Source organism: Paramormyrops kingsleyae, chromosome 16, assembly GCF_048594095.1.
Source record: "Paramormyrops kingsleyae isolate MSU_618 chromosome 16, PKINGS_0.4, whole genome shotgun sequence".
NCBI lineage: Eukaryota > Metazoa > Chordata > Actinopteri > Osteoglossiformes > Mormyridae > Paramormyrops > Paramormyrops kingsleyae.
The window spans coordinates 30,549,821-30,575,261 of NC_132812.1; the positions used below are offsets into that span (position 1 = coordinate 30,549,821).

The 25,441-nt window shown below is 44.5% G+C and overlaps 1 protein-coding gene across 4 annotated transcripts in view; it reads right to left on the minus strand.

The window, feature by feature from the left end:
- LOC111850260 (cyclin-dependent kinase-like 5) overlaps positions 1-25,441 on the minus strand; it is a 58,632-nt gene that overhangs the window by 10,743 nt on the left and 22,448 nt on the right. For 3 of the 4 annotated variants that reach the window (XM_072700173.1, XM_072700175.1, XM_072700174.1), the window contains 13 exons: positions 16,173-16,218; positions 15,646-15,782; positions 14,313-14,433; positions 13,786-13,845; positions 12,968-13,058; positions 11,804-11,993; positions 8,490-8,570; positions 6,956-7,122; positions 4,858-5,851; positions 4,048-4,149; positions 3,474-3,579; positions 3,250-3,373; positions 2,097-2,196 (listed from right to left, as the gene is read on the minus strand). In XM_072700173.1, the coding sequence (XP_072556274.1) occupies positions 2,097-2,196; positions 3,250-3,373; positions 3,474-3,579; positions 4,048-4,149; positions 4,858-5,851; positions 6,956-7,122; positions 8,490-8,570; positions 11,804-11,993; positions 12,968-13,058; positions 13,786-13,845; positions 14,313-14,433; positions 15,646-15,782; positions 16,173-16,218 (2,319 nt within the window). The remainder of the gene's footprint in view (positions 1-2,096; positions 2,197-3,249; positions 3,374-3,473; positions 3,580-4,047; positions 4,150-4,857; positions 5,852-6,955; positions 7,123-8,489; positions 8,571-11,803; positions 11,994-12,967; positions 13,059-13,785; positions 13,846-14,312; positions 14,434-15,645; positions 15,783-16,172; positions 16,219-25,441) is intronic. The other variant, XM_072700176.1, reaches the window with a different exon arrangement.

Below are 25,441 nucleotides of genomic sequence, written 5' to 3' on the forward strand. Positions count from 1 at the left end.
CTTATGACCATAGGCGAGGGCTGGGATGCAGACTGACCCGTAAACCATAAGGGTAATCTCATTAAACAATTCCTGTTTCACCACCACGAGTCACCTGAGTTCCCGCAAAACTGCAGTCACCAAGGGGATGCGCTAGTCATGCTCCCTCCTACCATCACTCATGAACAACATCCTAAGATATTTAAACTCCTTCATTAAGGACAGACTCTCTCCTCTTGTCTCAAAAGAGCAATTCACTTTCATCAAAAGCGTACCACAGCCTCAGGATTCAGGTTATGATTCTCATTCTTGCCATTTCAGACTTGGCATCGAATCTGTCACATGTGTGCGCTAATCCCTGGTTATATATAGTCAAAAGCATGACAACATCTGCAAATAGCAGTGTTGTTACTTCTAATACACTTAATACACTTCTAGCGATGGATGCACCTTGATATCCTGTCTGTGAAAATGACAACCAGCAGGGGAAACAGGGGAACAGAGGGGAACACCCACTCTGAACGACATTGATTTTGTGTTGGCAATGTGATCCCAACTCTTAATGAAAACCTAGACGGAAAGGACACTGCACAGAACAGTGGCATTGGTACCCTATATCTCTGTAGCACGTTGTACCACACGTGGTGGAACTTTGTGTTCCGAGGTCACGAAGCACATATTGACTGTGTGCATTTTCCCACAAACCCTTAAACAGCTGTACAAAGGACAACCATTGACCCCCTGCTCTATGACCAGGCCAGAATCTGTACTGTCCCCCTGAATCCTATGTTTGACCATTGGGAGGAGTTTCATTTCCAATACCCTGATGTAGTTTACCCAAGGAAGGGCTGAATAGTGTGATATCCCTGTAGCTGGAGCACCACCTTTTCCCGGTCCAACTACTTCTTCTTGCTTTCCACTTGCTCTACATGCAACACTGAAGGGGTGTGTCAACGACATCACCCCAACGACATCACCCCAACGACATCTCTGGACAGATTTCACACACCTTTGCAGCCTTTCCACTAAGAAGACTTCTGACCACCATGGTGACTTCAGCTGCAGTGATACATTCTAATCCATTTGAAGTTTCCAGCACTGACTCTCAGGCAGTTGAGAAAGTTGAGCAGTTTCTTAACGTATTCTTTCCACCTCTGGACAATATTCCTAGAGCTGGTTAACAATCTGCCACCCCAGTCTGCCCAGTCTCCCCCTCTTGAGGCATCTTTGAGTCTCCCTCCATGGCCTCTTCAAACTCCAACGCACATACCCTTGCCTCTATGACTGCCTTTGCTGCAGCCTTTCTGGCCAATCAGCTGCCTTTGCTGCAGCCTTTCTGGCCAATCAGCACTTTTCCGTGCTCTCAGGAGACCATCATGCAAGCACTGACCTTAAGGCTTCCATCTTCAGCTTGGCCCCTTCCTCACTATTGGTGTCCACCAACCGGTTCTAGGGTTACTGTCATAACAGGCACCAATGATCTTATTGTTACAACTCTTTGTAGTTTGTAGTCTGTAGCAAATGGAGGCAACCTTCTTTCCTACTAGAAAGAACTGCAGTTGTACAGCCTGGGATTAGTGAGCATCCCCATACCTGCCTGAGGTCTTTCACTACCGGGAACTACAGAATAGGGGAGGTTCTACTCCTGGTTCCGAAGGCCATGCTCTACATGGAAAGGCTGCAATACATCTAGCCAATACCAGTCTATCTCCTGCACTTGCTGTGGCATTTTTCCCACCAGAAAAGTAATTGTTCCCAAATTTTAATTGTAGCCATTGTCCATGGCTAAGGTCTAATCCAGGGCTGTTCATTCCAGCTCCTGGAGATCCAGCAGAGCTAAGAAGATCATATATAAAATTTGGAATATACTATTTTAATGTCTGATTCTGTTTCCAAAGGAAGTACTTCACGCAAGAAATTCTTCGCATAATTTTAAAACAAACACCCTCACTCCATAAACATAACCTCATTACACATAAATAACCTCACCTCACACAAACGGCCTTGCTTCATACACAGTCACGTTCCACACAAACTATGACAAATCATTATGCTCCATGCAACCATTTAGTTTCCGTCACTCTGCCACCCCAGAGCATGCTGGGAACAGCACAAACCGTTTGAGACTTCTTCTTTTTCTTCTTTATTGCTCTGAAGAAGCCCTGTTTCTCCTTTTCTTTGGACGGTTCAGGAGGGTTCATGGTCTCTGAGTTATTCCTGTGAAAATGGATTAAAAATACCCCGTCAAATACGTCATTGCTTCTATAATTCAGTACAAGAACATTATGCGGGGACAGTTTATGATACTACATTGATTGATTACAAATTTTGTTGACTTAAACTTTAATAAATTTATGCTGTTACAAGACAAATACTTTTTCAAAGCCATTCTCAATTTTATTATACATTTTCTCAAGGGTGGAACACATAATTGATGAAAATTTAGCTGTGAAATACTGAAGGGCTCTTTTCTGTGAACCCATAATGACTCATCAACTAGACAAATGATGCATGATGACAGTGTAAATTTTGATCCAATTACCGCTGCCCACCCTCATTCGGGTGGGCTGTGGGGCCGCAGCCCACCAATGATTAAGATTTATCCATCTGGCCGAGCTGGTCGGACGGAAATCAGACACATCCACAGCCGTGGTTTCCGTATTCACGCTGGGTCCTTTTGTTCGGTCTCAGTCACCGACTGTAATATTACCACGTATGTCTACACTTTCAACAGGCACTAAGAACCATTTCATGACATCACTGGCAGTTCTCCATTGTGTGAGACACCTACGGAAGCCAGATGAACACATTATACATAAATAGGCACTCAGCCCCTCAATAATTACTTTTACAAATACTGCTTTCTATGCTTTTACCATCAGAACTGCTTGGTAAAATTTAAATTAGTTCTTTCCTCTATGCACTAAGGACTAGGGTTACCATATTTGCTGAGATGAAAATGAGGATGTGTCCGGGGATCAAAATATTAATGAGTTTTCATGTCTACCGGCCAATCAGGTAGCACTTCCCTTATGAATATTAATGAGTTTCCCATAACCACCCTGCAAAGCAAAAATTTTGTCTGGGTACTTGATAGTGATTTGACAACGAATCCCATGAGTCTGTCCGAAATTCAAAAACAGAAGCAGTATATCTGGGCCCTCCTTCAGCTGGGTGACGGCTCAGGATGAACAATGGCTGACCCATGGCTTTTTAAGAACACAGCTTTGTCCTCCCCTCCGGCCAATGGGGACACTTGTGTCGGCTCACCATGGGTCGAATGTGGTCTGCCGCTTGGAGCTGTTGATCATGGTGCCGCTGTCCCCGGCCACCGTGGATCCGCGGCTCTGGACGTTGCTCTCGTGGAAGGTGTTGTCTGGTCGGGGAGACGGCACTGCGGCACACAGCGCGAGGCTTGGTCACACAGCTGTCACGCAGAGGCATGCCCATAACAGCGGTAAGTGGAAGGACCTCTCCATCACCACCATACGCACCCCTGTAGAAGCTGCCTATCCGTCTGGGCATGGAGTTGCTAAAGATGGTGCGGCTCTCCTGGGAAGAAACTCCATCTTCGGTCTGCGGTTCTGGGTACATACCCACCTAGACCACCAGAAGCGTGTCATTAAGACAACACTGGCACATCTGCAGGCTGCTAGTTGCATTACCAGCCCCAAAACTGGTCAATCTGCTCGATAAACTGGGCAAAGATTAACCCCTTACATGACAGGACAGCTGAAGGGAGGGTCTAAGGAGAAAAAGGAAATAAGTTTACCAGGGAAACTAACGTTATATCGATAACTAAAGACAAGCAGATGCATATCCTGTCTATCCCAGATAAATATAAAGACAAACGTTTTACAAATGAATGTTCACCATAATGTGTATCTTCTTTGGAAAAACACAAAGGCAAGAGGTATAATCATATAAGGCAAAACTATGAACTAAAAATATGACGAGGCGAAAATGAAGTGAAATATCTGATGTCCGTGTCGGGACAGAGTGGTGACGTCTTCAGATAGGGCGATCGTCATTGTGGCCCGAGTGTCAAGAGGTGACAGTAGTGCGGACCTCGTTTGTTTGGCGCTGTGTGTGAAATGGTGCTGAAGTGTCCCGCGTGGACTCTTTAATCGGGGGTCTGGTGTGCGTCACATCTGTGGGAGACGGGTCACTCTGTTGACAAAATTAACAGCACATGACACGCATAGCCAGCGAAAGGCTGTGATAAGCAAAGATGAGAACGCAGGAGAGCACTTGTACTGGAGAACCACACGCTTAATGAGTGCTGTGACTACAGAGCCCTGAGATGTATAATGTCCAACAGCTCCAAAAACATGTCAGTGACATGCTGTTGTAATTGGACATGACTGCATAAGACAGGGTAACAAACAGCCCAATGTACTGGACTTTGCCTATAAATATGGACCAATCAAGCCCTTCCTGCTAATAACAGCTAAATCACACTCATTTGGCTAAATGATTTAAGTATGTAAATATGCATCAGGGCTCTGTAATCTGCAATAAGTCTCAGCAAAAGCTATGAAATATCAAGCTTCTTATCTCTCAAAATAAGAAAAGGACAGACAAAAGCAGTGTATTAGCGATCTTAGCCACGGTGACACAAAACAAGCTGTGTTAGCTTAAGCTTGGCCTGTCCATGGATCTGCTGGGAGACTGTGTTCCTCAAAGCGTCCAGGGGAGCTGGAAGCCAGAACCTTAGAGATAGCAGTAACAGTTCTGTGAATGACAGCTACACAGTGTAGACCTTGTGTCGCGGAGATACTGGATGCGGGGAAATCTAAGATGGGCATCTGTGCCCCTTCCGGCCGAGTGTGTGTGTCTGAGAGGTCAAGGGGGCACGAGAAGTCATCGGAAACTGACCCTGTCGTCCGTGCAGTCCTCTCTAGATGAGCCTAGTGAGTGGTGGGTCAAGTTTCGGTGCTGCAGCTGAGGAGAGAGGAGCTGCAGGCTGCTGGCACGTGTAGATAACCCCTGGCCCACCGTCAGACTCGTCACGTCTGGCCTGTGCACCCTCTGTCTCTCACGTCGCACATACATGGAGTGACGGTGGGGACGCTGCTGCGAGGAGAAGGGGCTGGTGTAGCCCAGGCCGTAGGGGTACGATTCGTGGGGGGCAGAGAGGGAGTGTCCGTGCCCCCCTCCCCCACCAGTGTCCAGGAGCTCAGGTGATTTGCCATCCTCCAGGTTTTTGTGGCGGGTGGAAGAGCGCCGAGAGTCCAGGGTGCTGCGGCCAGATGGGCTTGGGGCTGGCCAGTCCCGGTGCCGGACTGACGGGCTGGACTGAGCATTCAGGTCCAGGCAGCTGGAAGGAAAGTAGCAGGAGCTCTGTGCATCGCTCAGGTTGCCCACTGACTTGGCGTCGGAAAGCGTCCCGTGGCTCTTGGACAGGTTCATGTAGGACGAAGAACTTTTAGTGGAGGAAGGCATGGAGCCGTGGGAGGACTCCACGTAGCCGTGCCGGCTGTGCTTCTCGCCGGACTGAAGTGTGCTCGTCTTGCCCTCGGTGAAGGAGTGCTGGCCCTTCTGGGAGCGAGAAGAGCCCTTCAGGTATTTGGAACCTGTGCCGTCAGCAGCCTTTTGCCCCGTGTTGAAATCAAACTCTGCTTTGCCCTTGGTGTCCTTGGGGCTGAGAAGGTGAGGCTGATTGTTGTTGGCCAAGTCCTTGCTGCAGGAGGCCGAGCGGTTCAGGGACTGATAGGATTTGGGGTGCAGCGTAGGGCTGAGACTGGAGGAGGCAGGCATGTTCCCATTGAGGAAGTTGTCATTGCTGGGGTGCAGATCGTCATGGCGGTGCAGGCTGGAGCAATCCTTGCTGCTGGAGCGATGATGCCCTGAGCTTTTGCTTCCATGGGTCCTATGGAAAACCGACAGGTTATGAGAATAGCTGTTGCATTGAGAGAAGACAGGAAGGACAGGACGGGACGGGACGGGACGGGACCGGATACAACTGGACACTACAAGACAAGACAAAACATTATTTATCCATGTAGAGGAAATATCTTTGTCTAGTAGCATAGAAATACAACAAATGATCATGTAAGCAGAAATTAACACAACAAAGGATAACATAAAAATGTAGACAATAAATACTTAAAGGAAAATAAGTAATAACATTTGCATAAAAGTCAACATAAATAAGAGAACAAACAACAGTCAAAAAGTAACAATGGTCAATAAGTGCGTTCCCCAATAAGAACTCCACACCACTTGAGGGGACATAATGTAGTAGTGCATCGTTACTTAATGCACTAATTAACCAGTAATTAAGTGTTAGTTAAGAACCGATCCCATGGCTTGTTCATCATTAATTAATCATGACAGTTCATCTACATTCAGGGACTATATTAAACCGTTAACTAAATAGTTAATAATGATAAGACTTCACCAGATGGTGCAGAACTTCACTCATTTACTACTCAAGAACAAATAATGAACTAATATAGGTTTCCCCATGAAATACTTGAACTGACAATTTATTAATGATGAACATGGGATCAGTATATAACTAACACTTAGTTACTAGTTAATTAATGCTTTAAGTAAGCGTGTACTACTACACTATTCATGTCCCATCAAGTAAAGTTACCAGAATTCTTTTGGGAATGTTGAAGAATATGTATACAGTATGAAGTTACGATCACGCAAAACATTTTGCTATGCTAGACACTGGTGGTATAAGAAGGGTGTAATCTTATCCCAGTGTTTCCCGATTGGGTCCTTAGGGACCCACAACCGGTCCACATTTATGCTCCCACCGAAATCCCTGTCAGACAGTCCATATTTTGGCTCCCGAGTAAAAACGAGAACTGTCTGTGGGTCTACATGGACCGGATGGGGAAACGCTGTCTTATCCAATGGTATAAAAAAGTGTGTAGGATTTCTGCGATCCTTTCCGGGCACCATGCTGCAGCAGAAGCATGCAGTCAGCATGCTGACTTCTAACCTGACCTGACCTGACCTGCTGGATGTGTTGTTATCATTGTGGTGAAGCTTCTTCTTTAAGGAGCGGACAGGTGTAGGTGAAATTGGGTTGGACCGGTCTGTCACACGTTGGGTCTGAAAGGCATGATGGTTCAGGCTCTGCTCAGTCAGATAGCGCTCCGATGGGGTCAGCAGCAGGAGGTTCTGATGATGAAACACGACCAAGAACAGTCCAATTAAAAGCACTGGCAACAGTCAAGTCAGAACACAGATGTGATTTTGATAACCCTAAAAAGGCCAGTTTTTCCACCCTAATGTACCACGTCAAACTGGATGCTTTCACAATTTTGTACCACACTGTGGTTGTTACTATGACCTATAAAGTAATTAATATGAATCACCCTCATTGTCATAAACAGAACACCTGTGAATGTGTATCTCTAATGTTCATAACATAACAACTGTATTTCTGACTTTAGTTCTGTTAATGGCTGTTTCTCTTTGAGGGTTAACAGTGAGTGATGACTGACACATAACCCCCTTATTCTGCAAAAACTTTGCAGAGCAGAAATGCACAAAATCTACAGAATCTGGTACATCAAACAATCTATAGGGTAAAGCAAAAACGCCAGGTCCGTTATTCATTTTTGTTTTAATTTTAGAGGTGAGTCACTTCAGATGTATGAGTTTCTGAGCTCATTACTGAATTATTCGGTCTGATTCATTCCCACTTAAAACAGAGGAAAAATACCCCAAAGCCACCCATGATATTTCAGTGTTTGTGGCCGTGACCTTTCACGAAAACATCCATTTCTCAGTAAAAAGACTAGAAATCCAAGACAGTGGGCCGTCACATGACAGCAGCACTTAAAGAAAACACTGGCAGGATTCTAAGTGACCCGCTGGTGTTGGATTAGTCATCCATTAGAGCAATCAGTGGGGGGAAATGTGCTTTTGCATTAAACCGATTAATATCACTGAAATCAGAAAACATGAAGCGACATTCACCATAGCCTCTCCTGTGTGGCCATTCTTCAGGTACAGACACACAGAGGAAATTAATTCATTGGAACATTATGTGGGCATAAAGGATATAAACAGATTTCACTGAAAGTTCCAACCTGGGTTCCAGGAGAAAAGAAACAAAAACTGAATCTCAGAAATACCCCTGTGCGACATGCTCCAGCCCACGGAAACCCTGTAGGAGCCTAAGGCCATTTCCACAAGTGAAAAGGAGGAAAACTTTACTTGTCTGACGCCAGATTCCGTAACGTCAGCTGACCCAACACTCTGACTGGAGCGTGGCACTCACTGGTACCGTGCGAGGAGGCTTGTCGCGATCCCAAAGGAGCCAGAGATTACTCCATCAGACACCCAGTGCCCCCCGTGGGATATGACAGTTCTGTTCCACTTCCTTGTCTAATTAAAAACACTGACACCATCCATCTGCAAACCTCCCATGAGGTAAGTTGGGGCCTGGAGGAAAAATCAAGTATCCACTACTCCACTTGTCAATCACCTGGGTGCAAGAAGTAGCATGTTAGTCCGGCAAGAGGGAAGCCATCGCCTACCTTCAGCAGATCCAGCATGACGGCACCTATTATACCCTGGTACCTCCTCTCCAGGGTCTGAGGGTGGCTCACTGTAGGGAACTGCAATACACACAAGAGAGCCAATCATAAACTGTAACACACACAAGAGAGTCAATCATAAACTGTAACAGACACAAGAGAGCCAATCATAAACTGTAACACACACAAGAGAGCCAATCATAAACTGTAGCATACATACAAGACAGCCAATCACAAACTGTAACACACACAAGAAAGCCAATTATAAACTGTAACATACACACAAGAGCCAATCACAAACTGTAACATACACTACAGACAATCATAAACTGTAATATATGCACAAGAGAGCCATAAACTGCAATAACACCACCTTGAACTGAAAACCACAAAAGAACCAGCAATGATCTTCAATACAAAACATTCAAACTGAAACAACATAAAAACCATCATAAAGATGAATTCAAATGACAAACTCAATCCTGTCAAATAAGAAAACTGAGATGCAAAACAGCAAATCACATGAACTGTCACGAATACAACAAAGGCTGAGATAGATAGTTGCTTTTGTATTTCAGTACACACACAACATAGGAAATATACACACAACTGAACCTCTTTTACATAAACGCTTGTTAATAAATGTATGCCTGCTATACTGGTTTTCAGGAGATTCTTCTAGCCAATGCAATTCGTACATAAATTTACAACCGAAGACTTAGTCAACGCAGATTAAGATCCTTACCCAAGATTATGAGAGTTGAGTAAAAATCCCATTTTTGGGATTTAATATATGAACCTGCAGATGGACTCAATTTGCATGGAAAGCCAGGCACAAGGGGCTTCACTACCAGAAGTCTGACCGTTAACCCCCCAGAAACTAAACCTTTCATATTTATGAACCCCCCCCACCCCTAACCCCCATGTTTAATGGCGATACCACTCATTTTTTATATCTGATACCAACTAATATCAAGGTTGCCATTGCAAACCCAATACTGACACCAATATCCAGGTGGTGGATGATAAAATTTGCTGGGGGGATAAAAATCATCCCTTATGATTGTAGTCCATGTCCTGCTTTCTGTAATTACATAAACATTTAAATTAGCAGGTCCAAAAAAAAAAATCTATATTTTAATATCAGAAGCAACTCTTGAAATAAAACATTCAGATCGACGCAGAAATATTTCAGGTTTTGCACGTCCTTAATAGTTACTTGTTAACTGTTAAACCAAGCAGGAATCCAAAGCCAGGCGTGTTCTCCTTCGGCAAAGGTACCGATGTCAAACAGCACAAACCCATAAGCTCAAACCATTATTCACCAAAAGCAGATTCAGTCAGCAGCACCTCATAATAACGTGCAGCTCAACCAGTATCGAATGGTGCTAACAATGCAGTGGTTGTGGTTTTGAATCACAGGGAAACACATCAACTATAAGGCTTCTATAAGTCACTTTGGATAAAAGCACCAGGTAAATGTTTGGTTAGATGACATGTGTAGCAGTTATAGGCACATTAATGATTGTCCATAGTTGTCTTATTTTATTAAATTTGCCTTTGCTATTAAACTAATTTACTGTAAGATTTAATATGCGTCAGTGAGATACTTGCAGCCACTGGCTACTCTAAGAATCCTTGGCACTTACCCCGTTGTCATTCGTCAAACACAACGGCTGCTGTGGTAAAAACAATGAATATTCATTATATTCTATCCAACCCACCAGCAAAGTGATAGCACTTCTACGATTAAAAAATCCTGTTAAATAATGAAATTTCTCAGTGTAAGGGTGTTATAAAGAAGAAAAAAAAAATATATATATATATTTTTTTTTTTGCAAAAATGTCCCTTTATGTGATTCAGTGTTTTTTTTTTTTTTGTGAAATTAGCCATTTAGGCCCTTTCACCCGCATTAATTTCGCTTAACGTGTCTGCGTGATTGCTGACGGAGGTGTCCCACTTTTCCGTGACGGACAGACTTTGACCGGAATGGTCCTCTCCATCACTGTCACCGTAAGGCGCCTTCTGGGGACCATGAGACATCATCAGCCGCCGTGACCCTCTTAACGACACGGGCATCGCTGAATCGGAGAGCTCTGAAATGAGGCCTGCCGGCCAGCACTGAGCCGTCCTGTCCTCCTGTCCCCTGTGAGTGGGTCACTCATCATGACAGCGGCCACCTTCTTGTCATCTCTGGCCCTGCATCACTCTCTTCACTCCCTGCTAAGTTACCGCACAACTACAAGAATATTCCCATCTTCATCACACAATTAAGTCACAAATCTTTTCGCCAAAAGCAGCCTCCAACTCCTCTATTCCTTAAAACATAATCTCAGTGTTTCAGAGCAGGGTTTCCAGTATAAATGGCCCCATATGTAAATGGTAGAAAAGGGTGTTTTATAAAAGCCAGGCTGGTGCTCCTCTTTTTGGATATTTGTGCCCCACTTCCAGCTCAGTGGCCTCGATATGATATAAAAAAAGGGTTACACACCCCCCCCCCCCCCCACGCCTTCGCCCTCCGCCCTGGTTTCCGCCACCCTGCCCGGCCCTACAGCATGGAGAGACCAGCTCTCCTCCTCAGGAAGTCCAGGTAGCCGGACACCTCAGGGGAGAAGTTGGGCTGGAGTGCCGTGCCCTGGAACGTGGGTAAAGAACCGGCCCGGTAATTCTTCAAACGTGCAGAAGAATCAGGTGGGGGGAAGAATATTACGTCCGTTAGTCAGGGCTGGACGCTGCTCCCACCTCACGGTGACACTTACAGTGACCTCACAGAAAATGGCATGACCAAAAACGACAAATTCATTTTTAAAACACACAAAAATGTGTAAAACTGTAGAGGCTACTAGTAAATAATAAACATTCTAAGCTAATGATCATCATCATTCAATCCATCCAATCCAAACCAAATGTCTAAATATTTCCGTATTTTTCACTGGGCGCCCCCCCGCCCCGCCCCCAACATGAGTGTCTTCTGTGCGGAGCTGCTGCTTGTCCCTTGACATGCTCCTGGTCTGCAGGTGTGTGCAGTGTGTCATGCCAGCGGTACCAGCGCGCCAGCTGTGTGCCGCACTCGCAACGCAGCCGATGACGAGCCCCAGGGCCGCGCCGTCTGCCAGCCGCTTCCGGAGCTGGGGGGGGGAGGGGGGGTTTCGGCGCTCAGGCCGTGAGTCACTGCCTTCCCGTTTGTTCCGGTACAGGAAACTCAGCCAGGTGGCGACAGAGACAGAGGCGAGGGAGAGGATTTTGGAGTGGGGGGGGTGTGTGTGTGAGAGAGAGAGAGAGAGAGAGAGAGAGAGAGAGAGAGGCTGCCCACCCGCAGGCCATGGAAGCGGGGGTTGTTGTAAAACAGCTTCATCTGCTCAGGTGGCAGAGGCCCTAACACCCTCTGTATGGTGTACAGCTGGTCGATCTCGCTCTCCCCCGGGAAGAGGGGCTGCCCGTCACTGAGCTCCCCCAGGATGCAGCCCACAGACCACATGTCCACCGCCTTTCCGTATGGAGCCCTGAAATAGACAGGGGCACCTGTTAGCATTAGCTATTAGCGAGGGGCACCTGTTAGCATTAGCTATTAGCGAGGGGCACCTGTTAGCATTAGCTATTAGCGAGGGGCACCTGTTAGCATTAGCTATTAGCGAGGGGCACCTGTTAGCATTAGCTATTAGCGAGGGGCACCTGTTAGCATTAGCTATTAGCGAGCGCTGAAGTGCAGGCTGGAGTGCATCACCTAGCTGATACTTCCTAAACCTACATGCATGCAGTCGATTTATGCTATTTGAACAGCACCCGTTTTTAAGGCAAACCAGGATATTAATTATTGGCACCGCTAAATTTTAGCGGTACATGAAGAGGCAAGCATGTGAGGAAAAAGTACAAAGGGAAATCTGATGGATGAGTCCAAAGCGAGGATGGATCCTAAGGTTCCAGGCGAGGAATGAAAGATCTGAGCCGAGACACTCAACATCAGCTGGAACATGAGATACGACAGTGTGGGAGGAATTTAAATATCAAGAGAAATTCTGAAACACTGCGGTCCCTCCCGATCCGACAGTACTCGTAAGGTCTGGACACCATGACTGTCGGGTAGCTTAGGACATCCTGGTCAAATTCGATGCAATCAACAACATTACTTCCAGAGCATTTAAACAAAAACAAAAACAAAAATACGAGTCACAGAACTGAGGCTTAGTAGACAGAGGCAGACATTTCAGGTCCAGAAAGTAAAAATCCAGACCAAGATTTTGTTACGACTACGTGACTACGTGAGTACTCTGTGACTGTCACTCTTTATGCTCAACTGGTTGGTTAAAACAAAATCCTGGTCTGGATTTTTACTTTCTGGACCTGAAATGTCCACCACTGCTAATAACCTAAAACACAGATAAATGGGACACTTGCTATGGCAGCGATGGCTGCTCCTTATAAGACCTCTGCTGTGTCAATGTGCAGAGAACCCTGTCACAGTACTCACAGTACTCACCCCAGTAACAGCTCTGGGGAGCGGTACCACCTGGTGGCCACATACTCTGAGTAGTTGGCATTGTCGCCCTCCGATAGATTGCGCGCAAAGCCTGTGTGGGGGTGGGGGGGGGGTAAAGGGTGAGAAGCAACAGGGTGAGAAGCAACAAACTGTGAGGTTAGTGCCTCATGACTGACAAGCAGTGAGGCCGTCAGGTATCGTGAACCCAGTTGCTTCTACTGATAATTCAATTAAATTAATTGAATTATTATTTTTTTATATATTTATTTTTAATATATAGCACCTGTTACAACAGAGACACCCCAAGCCACTTTACATAGGTGCGTTATAATACATTATTACATCAATTACATTGAAAAACCAGATGACAACAGAGGAGAGGAACCAAAAACTTCCAAGTAGGGAATAAAAAAAGCTTTCTGTCCCTTATGGCCATTGGCAGTGATTATGATTATTTTTTTATTGGTAATTTAGTGACCAAAACGCATGTCAAATAAGTAATTCTTTAAAGTCATCATAAGTGGCAGAGCAGAGGACTGAAGACACTTTGATAAAATGATTTAAAACCACTATTTACTTTGTGTAATATACAAAATTAGAAGTTTGTGTATATTGATTTTGGGGGGGAAAAAAGTCAGCTGGACTGGCCAAGGTGAGGCAGAAAGATGGACTGAGCAGAAGAGGACATACAGCAAAGATGCCCCAATGCAGCAGACTCAGTCATTGGGAGACAGCGATTTTGACATTGAGGGGTGGGGTCTCCCACCACCACTGTGTCATGTGACTCTATTTATAGAGAGGGTGGCAATTTCACCTACCGAAATCGCACAGCTTAAGAATGTCGGTGGAGCTGATGAGGAGATTTTCAGGCTTAATATCTGCGGTGGAATTACAGACAGGCATTTTTTAACATTACAACATCAGGCTTACATTAAAACACAACAGTTATCAACAGCAATCTGCAAGACTGCCGCGCTAGTTGTAATCATGGCAGTGTAGAGAGTACATCCATCTTCTAAATCGTTATCTGGGTCTGGGTCACAGGAGGGGACCTGGAGCCTATCCTAGACATCATGGGGCACAGCTGAGAGGGGACACCAGTTGATTACAGGGCACATAAACACTCAATGGGAAATTTAGAGACACAAATTAGCCTAACTGCATGTTTTTGGACTGCAGGAGCATTTCAACACTGGGAGGGGAATGGAACCTCACACACATAGCAGAGGTGGGTTTCAAACCCCAAATCCAAGAGGTATAAGGCTACAAACCAAGGTTGATAAAAAGAATACTTAGGTGCATGGCGAGCTGAAGCCGGTCCAGGTCGCCGGCAGGACTCCCTTACCCCTGTGGACGATGTCGTTCTTGTGGCACCAGTGAATAGCTTTGGTCAGCTGATAGATGTAGGTCCTCACTTTGTCGGGTGCCACACCATTGGGCAGCTCCTCCAGCAGCTCCAGCATGTTCTGCCGAAGCCAAGAGCCGCGACACATTAGGCTCAAACCGTAAAGCGGCCTAACAGTGTGTATGAAATGGGCAGCACAGATCCCACCGGCTCAGTTTAGGTGGCGCATTCTGCTAATGTGTGGAATTAGCTTTAGCTTTAGCCTGGCTTAATGATAAATTTGCATAACATGCAGTCCCCCAGGTTAAAAACGTCCGACTTACTCGTACATACGGACAGAGCACCGTTATTAAAAATTCAGGTTAAGTACCATGGCTCACCATAACAAATGCACTACTTCGAGAAAAAATTGCGCGGATTCAGTGATTCATCGGTTCGAGGTACATTACAGTACCATATGTAGTCACTTGTACTAATATTTGAAAGTGTTTCTTCAGTTTTTTATGTCCATAGAAAGGAAAAATACATAGTATATTTATACCAAGACAAACATTTGACTAACTGACGCTAAAGAAGAACTGTATATACCTGTTCCAACTCACCTACAAATTCACCTTAAAAGACAGACTTAGGGAATGTTTGTAACTGGTATTCTCATAGACTGCTTGTATTCTCATAGTGACTGGTAACCCTTTCCATGTAAAACTGAATGCTACACAATCGGACACAACACAATTTAAAATTCATCATGTGCTGATATAACTAGAAGGAAGCCCAATTCACTGATTCATCTTTAACTGGCCAGATTCACCCTTTGGATGGTGCCTCCAGTTTAGTTTATTTTCCAGTTGACATGGTGTCTAAGTGACCTGTAATGACTACACAGTTACATACAGGGGGTATATTAAGACTAGGGAGAGCAGAATAATGTGCTTTGTGTAGTTCAGTGTCAGGAAACTCTTTTGTCTTCATCTCACTGTGTTTGTAGGTTTTACACCTGGAGCACGAGGTGAAATTAGATTTGGTCCTAATAATAGCATCACTAAAGCAATTTAGCTGTGAGATACAGTGAAAACCTCCCAACTTCATGGGACCAGCATTGATTATTGTTGGTTTATTCTTCTGGCGTTTTATGCATCGTTTATTATACAAGTATAATAATATAATACAGTAAAATCCAGGACAGGTTATTTTTTCAGTTCTTTGCTGGTGGAAGGGGCTATCGAACCGGCCATTCCGATAAACATTTATACTGATAAGCAGGAAAGCTGAAGCGAGGCGGTAATGAGATGGATGTTAGTTGCTACTGTAGCACAGCCTGCTCGCTGCATACCTTCTCCACATACTCAAAGACCAGGTAGAGCTTGCCCCTCCTGCGGAACGCGTCCTTCAGCTCCACGATGTTCTCCTGCTTGAGGGTGCGCAGCATCTTAAGCTCCCGGAGGGTGGTCTCCTTGACCTCCTCATTCTCTGAGGGGGGAGGTGTGGGTAAGTGAAGGTACGGGGGCTGACGGCGGAGCTCAGAAGCCCTGATATCAGCACCAAGGCCAACAAATTCTCCTGCAATCCAAGTCTATCGATTGTCTCCCATCACTGTCATCATGTTTTACATTACAGGCCTCTCTGCTAAGGTGCAGAAAATTATTGATTTAATGCCATCGCCAGTCTTTCAAACACATCATATGACTAATAAATGAATATACTTGGCATTTTAAGTCTATAGAATGTATAAAACACATATACCATTTAAGAACTGCATTCAGCTTTGTGTGCTGTTACTGTATAACTGGATAACAGAAAATAAGAGATGATGCTCGCAGTGAAATATGCAGCCGGGGCCATCGGGGACGGCAGTCTTACCTTCACTGTCCTTGAATTTCTTAATGGCCACAATCTCATTAGTGTCCTGTAACACGCAAGCAATTTAGTCATTAGCAGAATACAACAAAAAAAAAAAACATTGTAGCGTGATCCATGCCTAGTTTGAAAGGGGAACTACAAATTAAAATGGCAAATTAAAAGAGAAAAATCATATTTTATAGTTTTGGGTAATGGACAAGTGTTGACGAATGATAAGCTCTACTTAGTTCTTGATAAAGAGTAAAAATCTAAAAACTGAACAATCCTACAAAACAGGCACCCAATAATGTGTAAAAGTGAGGCGACTAGGAGTGAGCCAACTGGAGTGGGGGGGGGGGGGGTTATAAAACCACAGCCAGCAGCTATAATGAGAGCTGGTGCACATCCACACCATCATCTCTATTCCTCGCAGAGGCCAAGATGAGCAGCCCAGTGTGTCCCCCCCCCCCCCCCATGCCCTGATTTTGCCTGGCGCATTTACATCGCACAGCTCACCGCGTCCCCCGTCCCACAAAGGAAGTGCACACGACGTACGGCCATATCGCTCATTAATATGCTAATTCCATACTAAGGACGGCGTCCAGGTGGCTCGCGGGCTGCGTCTGCTTCCGTACTTCCCTGCAGCGGAGAATGTCAGTCCACACGCGCTGACGCCGTTCTACAGCAGCCACGGCAACCACAGAACATTACACGCTACTCATGAAGGCTGTAAAGGTCGGTTACAGGTCGTAGTCAGCTGAGCAGACAGTTGTGTTATATCCTGACCTGATGTAGCTAAGCTACAAACCATTCTGTAATCCTAAAGAATCAACTGTAAACCTTCCATAACAGCACATAGCCTAGTATTAAATGTCAGTTACAAACCAGAGGAAAACATTTCATACTTTTATTGTGGTATTTTGACCCATGTGGTTCTGCCCATTCAAAGACAGCTCTCTCAGACAGATATAACAGGTTATCTGTGTACACTGTTACATGTTTTGGAGCCTGTGTAAGATTCTTTTCTTTAACTCAATGTTTGTCAACCCAGTCATTGAGGACTCTCAGACAGTCCACATTTTAGCTCTCTCTTAGCTCCCAGAACACAGGAAGAAATCAATCAAGAACACGAAACACTTGGTACAGGTGCGCTGAGAGGAGGGAGGGAGTGAAAATGTGGACTGTCCGACGGTCCCTGAGGACCGGACTGCGAAACATTGCTTCACCTCTTTTAGCTTGTTATGTTACTTCAAACCACTAATATTTCATCCTCAAATATCTTGTTTTAGACTGGCTAAGTATAGGCATAAGAAATTTCATCATGGCCCCTCCCCGTTTTCACACATATCATTTTGCTTCAAAATGCAATCATTGGACTGGATAACTGGAGTTTTTTTTCCTTGCCGCACACCTTGCCGTACCATTCAGGAACACACATTAATAATGGTGGAGCTAAATTATATTACCGGCAGTATCCAGTTTCTCTAGTTTCACTTTGAACGCACATATGTGAAAGGATCCGTTCTTAATCAGCCTCATGGAAACGCTTTATTTTAGGGCCGCCTGGAATTCCCATCAGGGACTGGATTCACAGCCTCATTTATCTCGGATGGTCCGACTGCCGGCCTCCACTGCAACACATCCATCACACATTTCCTTACCTGGAGGACTAAGGGCTACAGAAAGGCTCAGCTGTGCCCAACAAAAGCCGCTCAAAGCTTATTCAAAGCTCGAAGCGTTAGGGCTTCATTCATGCAGAATGAGGACAAAGCACACATTTCAGAGACCAGGAGTCCGTTCCACAATCAACGATCTCCACAACTTCCTTGACATGCATGAATCAGCAAACCAAAAGAATATCGCAAAAACACAGGGAGGACCTTGTGCAAGAGAATAATGCCAAGCCGTGAACAGTAAAATAACACAATTCTGCTCTTTCTGGAAGACAAAGATATTGCACTCCGAGGAATTTGCCCATGTTGACCTTCAAGTACATCCGAAATATGAAAAAGATAATAAGAACATTAGATTCCACACAGATGCACTTTCTAAGCATCATCATTCAAATCTGACATTTTGAAAATATCTCTTAATCCTATGGGATAGTTTGACAACGGGAGTGAGATCTGAAAACCTGAGTGCACAACTAAAATGTCGGTCAATCAGCCAGTCAGTCAAATGTGAGAGAGAGGGAGAGAGAGACAGAGAATGTGGAGGGAAAGTAAACGATCCCCTTCTCCAATCTAAGTGGCTTGGGCCAACTGCGTAGAGAAAGGCACTATATAAAAATAAATTTCGTTGAAAAAACTGAATTGAATAACCTCCATTTGAAGGGCTAAAACCAGGTTGGTGGAGACTGTCAGTACTGAGTTTTTTTTTGTGAGAAGCTTAGCAGAACCACCACTATAACAACATATCTGTATTGGAGGGGAAGCGCGTTCTGGAGTGCTGTGAAGTGAGTCACACCACAACAGTGAACAGGGAGGGCTCAGCCGAGGGTTATGTAAAGAGCACAAATCAAGGAAGCCAGCTGGAACACGACGCATAGCCTAAGGACTTGCAGGAAAGCGCTGGAGAGATGCTCATTTTCCATCACATTCACGATGCCAGGAGATGCAAGACATCCTTAGAGAAGGTCTTAAAGAAATTATCTTACGATCTTTAAATCTATATTGGTACCTCTAAATCATCATCATCATCATCATCGTCTGAATAACAGTGGTTCAGTAGGTAGCATTGGTCCCTCATACCACCAAGACTGGGAGTTTGAATCTGGCTTTGTGAATCTGGCTCTGTGAATCTGCCTTAGATACTTTGTGTATCGAAGTGCATGATTGAATGTGCCCTGTGACGTAGTTTCAGGGTTTATTCATCACAGTGACATGCTGGCAGTGTGTGGCTCGCTGGGCTAAGCCTGTGCCTCTGATCAGAAGGTTGCTGGTTCGAGCCTGACCTTGGCACATCTGTGGCTCTATGAGCAAGGCCCTTAACCCCCAGCTCCCAGGGTAATGCTATGGGTGGCTGCCCTTCCCAGCCAGCTTGCTCTCACCTACAGAGAACAAGCTAGGGGAGGCGTAAAAAGAATTTCCCCACAGGGATAAATAAAGTATCAATTATTATTATTCAGGCTGTGCCCTAGCCACGTGCCCCACGCCAGTTTGGATAGGATCTGGGCCCCTCCACAACAATGACCAGGATATATGGTGTGAGAATAGGTGGGCGGATAGACATAATAATTACACATTTAATAGGAAAAAAAATCTATTTTAAAAAATCCGATCAATCTGAATATTAAGAACATCAAAAGCAAAGATCCATCCATCCATGCATTTTCCATAACCACTTAATCAAGCACAGGGTGAAAATGGGTCTGGAATCTATCCCAGGAATCCCACGGCACAAAGCAGGGACACCTGAGATGGAATGCCAACACACTGCAGAGCACACACATGGAGGCTGGATCACCCTAAGAAAGCTTACACAAACATACAGAGGACATAGAGACATCACAGACAGAAGAGGAACGGAATCCTCAAACTCTGGAGGTGTGAGGCTACAGCACCAAGCACTGAGCACCCAGGCTGCACCTCAACTGTAAAAATGACTAATAAAAATGTCTCACTTATAGACTGAGAATCAACTGAACGCGAAGAAGATGTGACAAGCCTTTGGTGGAAGCAGAAAAATTCTCTGTATTTCTCCTAGCACACACTCACACATATCTCACTCATGTACTCAATAAACTTTCCCTTTCTGCCGGTTTGTTATGTGGAGGACATGCAGCTTCTTAGTGTTATGACACATCACCATTGCACAATGCTGCATGTGTACTTTCCCATTTTTGATGCCCACTTAGCCATTGCAGAGTCATGCTCCAGCCTGTAGCCCATCCCAGAAAGCACAGAAAATGAGGCAGGGACAAACTGGACAGGACGCAGGTCTGTAAATGGCCATGTATGCAATAAGATTCTAATTACATGTCTTGACACCCCAGAAACCCGCACAAACAAAAGGAGACTCCACAGGACTGCTCACTAAGGGCTATGCATTCTTACTGAATAAAGTCAGCTTACTGAATTCATATTATACACTCAACAGATTCAGTTTAACACCATAGCAGATTGCAAAATAATCACAAGATTTTTAAGTAGCTCGCTTACTCAGAGAACCCATACGCCTTTCAGCCATAATATTAAATGTACCTGCCTAATATTGTGTACGTCCCACTCAGGCTGACAAAACAGCTCTGACCCATTGAGGCATGGACTCCACAAGACCTCTGAAGGTGTCCTGTGGTATCTGGCACCAAAACGTTCCAGCAGATCCTTTAAGTCCTGTAAATTGTGAGATGGGACCTCCATGGGTTGGACCTGTTTGTCCAGCACCATCTCAATCAGATAGAGATCTGGGGATTTTGGAGGCCAACTCAACACCTTGTTCTCTATTTCATGTTCCCCAAACCATTCCTGAACAATTTTTGCAGGGTTGCAGAACCATTATCCTGCTGAACAAGGTCACTGCCATTGGGGAATACTGTTGCCATAAAGAGGTGTACTTGTTCGGCAACAATGTTTAAGTAGGAGGTACGTGTCAAAGTAACATCCACACGCATGCCAGGACCCAAGGTTTCACACTGCCTCCACCGGCTGACCTTCTTCCCATAATGCATCCTGGTGCCATCTCTTCCCAAGGTAAATGACACACACACTCATGCCTCCACATGATGCAACAGAAAACATGACTCATCAGCCCGGGCCACCTTCTTCAATTGTTCCATGGTCCAGTTCTGATGCTCATATGATCATTGTAGGCACTTTTTGCGGTTGATAGGGATCAGCATCAGCATCAGCTACGCAGCCCCATACACAGCAAGCTGGGATGCACTGTGTGTTTTAACTCCTTTCTATCTTAGCCAGCATTAACATTTTTAGCAATTCATGCTCTTCTTTGCTATCAGACCAGACAGGCTGGCCTTCGCTCTCCACACACATCATTGAGCCTTGGCTGCCCATGACCCCATAGCCGGTTCACCGGTTGGCCTTCCTTGGACCACTTTTGGCAGGTACTGACCAAATGCCAGGGAAATCCCACAAAACATACCATTTTGGAGATGGTCTGACCCATTTGTCTAGCCATTGCAATTTGGCCCCTGTCAAAGTTGCTCAAATCCTTATGCTTGCCCATTTTTCCTGCTTCCAACACATCAACTTCAAGAAGTCACTGTTCACTTGTGTAATATATAATGGCTCCCTTGACAGGTGCTAATGTAATGAGATAATCAATGTTATTCACTTCACCTGTCAGTGATTTAAATGTTATGACTGATCAGTCCATACAGGCAAACAGTAGACCATTGCTAAATTGACATCTATGAACTGGTAATTTGTGCAAGGCCCAGTTACTATTACATATTTTCCTCTCATGTGGGTATTCATAGGGTCTTGATCTGCAGGAAAAGCTTCTGAGTGACCTGAAGTCGTCACAGCGCGCAAGTCTTGAGGAAGGCAGCTTTTCAAAAGAGTGCACGGGATGGCCAGGAGGATAGAGGCTAATGACAGATTTTTGGCAGGAAACCCTTTTTCTGGTTCCCTGCAAAAGTCACAGAGACCATTATAAACACTTGAAGGAGGAAACATAGTTTTTAGATAAGGATGCGGAATGTGGGTTTGAAAAACAAAACAAATGCATCATGCCGGTGCTCTGCTTAGTGTCCCTGAAACAATACTCCCATTCTTTCAGCACCACCTCATTGATCTTTATTGACTTCAGCTCAGAATGCACCTGCTCTTCTATTGTTAAAAAGCTGTTTTGTCACAATTTATCAAGGGTATGAATAACTGTGGAGGCCACTGCTAAGTTATTCTATGCTCAGAAACTTACAGTTATATTTTCGCCAGATTAACAGACAGTTTACCGCAGGCAAACATGAATTATGAATGTGAAAATGAGGGACATGCCCGCACAAAAATGTATTCTTCTGAAAGTTTAATGGTATGGAAAAATAAAAAAGAACAGAGAAATGGGTTGTAACTGCTTGGTTTTAAGAATAAAAAAACAATTTGCCTACCGGGAAATCATATAGCAATTCACATACCCATCTTCAGTCAGAAAGCAGATCAGAATCAACAGATACCTAGGCTATCCTGTAATGAGGTGATATCACTTTTTGACTGACTTTGGCACAAGAACAAGCATTGAAGGAAAGACAAATCCTTTCCAGTGGCTCCCGGTTTATGACACATGCAGTTCCTTAGAATCCTTACAAATATTAGTTTTGGTGTATATCCCTGACTGTAGGTAGTATTAAAAGTATCTGTGGAAATTCATGTGTAAATACTTGAATATCGTCTTCAGCTTCCCAAGCTGTGGCCCAGGGGCCTCTGCCAATAAGAGGCGTCAACCAACCTTGTTTGATAAAATTTGCCATATTATTATTGGCCACTGAGTGACTCAATCATAATGCATTTGGCTGTTGGGTGGTTGACTGATCAGACTGATGCAATGAGTCCTCATAGACCCAGTCATTAATAAAACAGTGTGACTGGGATTTTGAGGGTTTTTTTCTGAAGGAAAAAGGGACAGCATGTATCCAAAACAGGAAATATTAAAATCAATGACTATTACCATTGCCAGCTGTTCAGCCATTGCCTGAAATAGAAAGCAACTGCATAAAAAGCAAGACATTTTCTCACGAAAATGTACACCTGTCCAGAAACGTCCTCAATTTTACCTTCAGTTAAAAAAGAGAGGTCAGAGCGTAGCAGTATTCTTTTGCTTGAACCACGGCCCAAAATAACAGTGGAGAGCCGGGGGAGGCTTGTGCACTCTCCCAGCTGAACACTCCCAGCATTCCCAGCGCTGATTTCCCGCCAATGCACGGAGCATGTCTCCCTGCTTCTCTCCCTGCAAGTAGGTCTCTGCAGTCAAGTTTTCTAGCCAAGGTGACCTATTTAGCACAACTGTATGCTTAGCTCTGATTTTCTCCTGTCCTAATTGCAGTTCTTTGGGTATAAAAATAGCTGCCAGCTTCAAGAAAGTGCACCATTTTTTGCCTCTGAAGTTTTAGCTATAGATTATCATGATCCTATGCACACAACAAACAAACTTTAAGGCTTTGTTTTAAACCACAGTCAAAAACAGACCAGACTGAGATACAGTTCAGATATTTGATAAAGATGCGACATGGTGGTGGTTGTTATCAATCATTGTACTGGTCTGAGTATTAAATCAGTACATTTTGACTTACTTGACTCGTCACAGTGCAGGTACATTTCACAATGTTGGTTGTCACATAAGCTATACGTTCAAAGTCAGTGCGCAAACACCATGTTAGATGCCTTAATCATATGGCTCAGTTTCCACCTACACAGAAGATATGTGACCTGCCCCTAATGTGCACTGGCTGTCCTTGAAATACCCAGGCAGAAATACCCCTAAAATCTTAAATTAAATACCTATAGACCTTAAACCTTAGACCATATACCTGAAATAAGCAAAAATTGCTATTGGCCTTTCGTACCCCTCACACAAACACAATGGTTTAATAAACAGAAGATAAGTAGTAAATGATATATGATGATGATATATGATGGTTGTTCTGTGCTGCCTGTCATCTCCGCCTGACCCTCCTGTCTCCCCCCTGACGTGGCCCCGATGAGCCGCGCCTGTTGCTTGTTACCCCTCCTTACTCTTTGTATTTAAGTACCTGTTTGTCTCGCTGGTCCCAGCCCTGTCATTGATGTCGTTCCTCCTGTCTGCCTGTGTCCTTCCCCATACTCGCCTTCTCGTTTTGACCCCTCGCAGTCTCATTCGTTTCCCTGCTCTTGTTCAGTTCAATGAACCCCTTTTTGTTCGCCAAACACCCACCTTTGCGTCCTTCATCTTGCATCTCATGGCAATGGTGATGATGAAATATGATCATATAAAGAAAAATATTCTGTATTGGATGCACACATACATAAACGGACATTTATGATTTATGCTATCACGCCATGGTACTATGGGCCAGCACAGTCCTACAACTACAACTGTTGAATAATCATTTTAAAATCCTGTTTTGTAACAAGCTAAAAGACAAGGTGGTTAAGGACAAGTATTTAACCTGAATTGTTTTCAGTAAAACATTTAGCTGTGCGGCCATCGTGGTTGTTCCTTGCCTTGCGCCCATAGCCTCTGGGACAGGGCTCCGGACCCCCCGCCACACTGAATAGAACAAACGGTTACAGAAAATGAATGGGTGACATTTAGCTGTGTGCGTGTGTGTGTATATATATATATAGTAAAAGTAACTGTGAAAAAATATCAGAAAAGGTAATGAAATAAAAATATCAGGCATAGAAATACAAATCAATTAATCCCTTTCACCTGGAGACACTTTTCATTAAATGTAGGTCAACAAACACACACAGCATTCTGAAGAGGCTGAATGAGCACAGCCAGAAGCAGCAGAGATATAACGGCTGATTGGCTGATTACATGGCCCAATTGTTTTGCTAACGTGCACTCTCCACCCAGTCTTTTGGGGACCCCCAGACAGTCGATCCACTGTGTTGTTCCTTCCCAGCTACCAGTACACCCTAACCAGATAATCAATAACATCGAAAACCTAGTACAAGTGTGCTGGGAGTTGGGAGGGAACAAAAATGTGGACCGTCTGGGCTCCCAGAGGACTGGACTGAGAAACACTGGTTTATATGACTCACTTTGAAGATATTAAAATGGGTGGTGTGGCAGCAGATTAGCCTCTCACTTCCAGGGCTGGAAAAATGATTCCAGGTTTTGTCTTCATAAGGATGTGATTTTCCTCTGGACACTCTGGCTTCTGATTAGGTAAATCATTGATTCTATAGCTATACACTATAATTGTCCATTGTGTGTAAATTTGTCCTGTGATGGATTAATATCCCATCCAGGATGTTTACTGCCTTGTGTCCTTCCTGGGTAATTCTCGAAGCATTCCATGACGCTATAATGGTTAACAGGTAAGAAAAACGGATTGGATAGTAACTTGGAAAGTATCACATTCTTGAAACAAAAATTATGTTTTCTGTAACAACTGACGCCTTTTCCTTAAGAATTTTGTAGTTCAAACTTTAGACAGGCTGGTCGGTTGAGTCAAAAGTTTCCGTTGTGTGGAAAAGCAAGACACCTCCATAAGAGCTACAGAGAATGTTACTGAACCACAACCAACCCTCGCTGTGGCAGCACCAAAGTGGGATAGAAAAAGAAGGTCATGGTGAACTGGAGGAATCTCCGTCTGTGCTGCAAAACTTGTACCAAATTGGTACAAC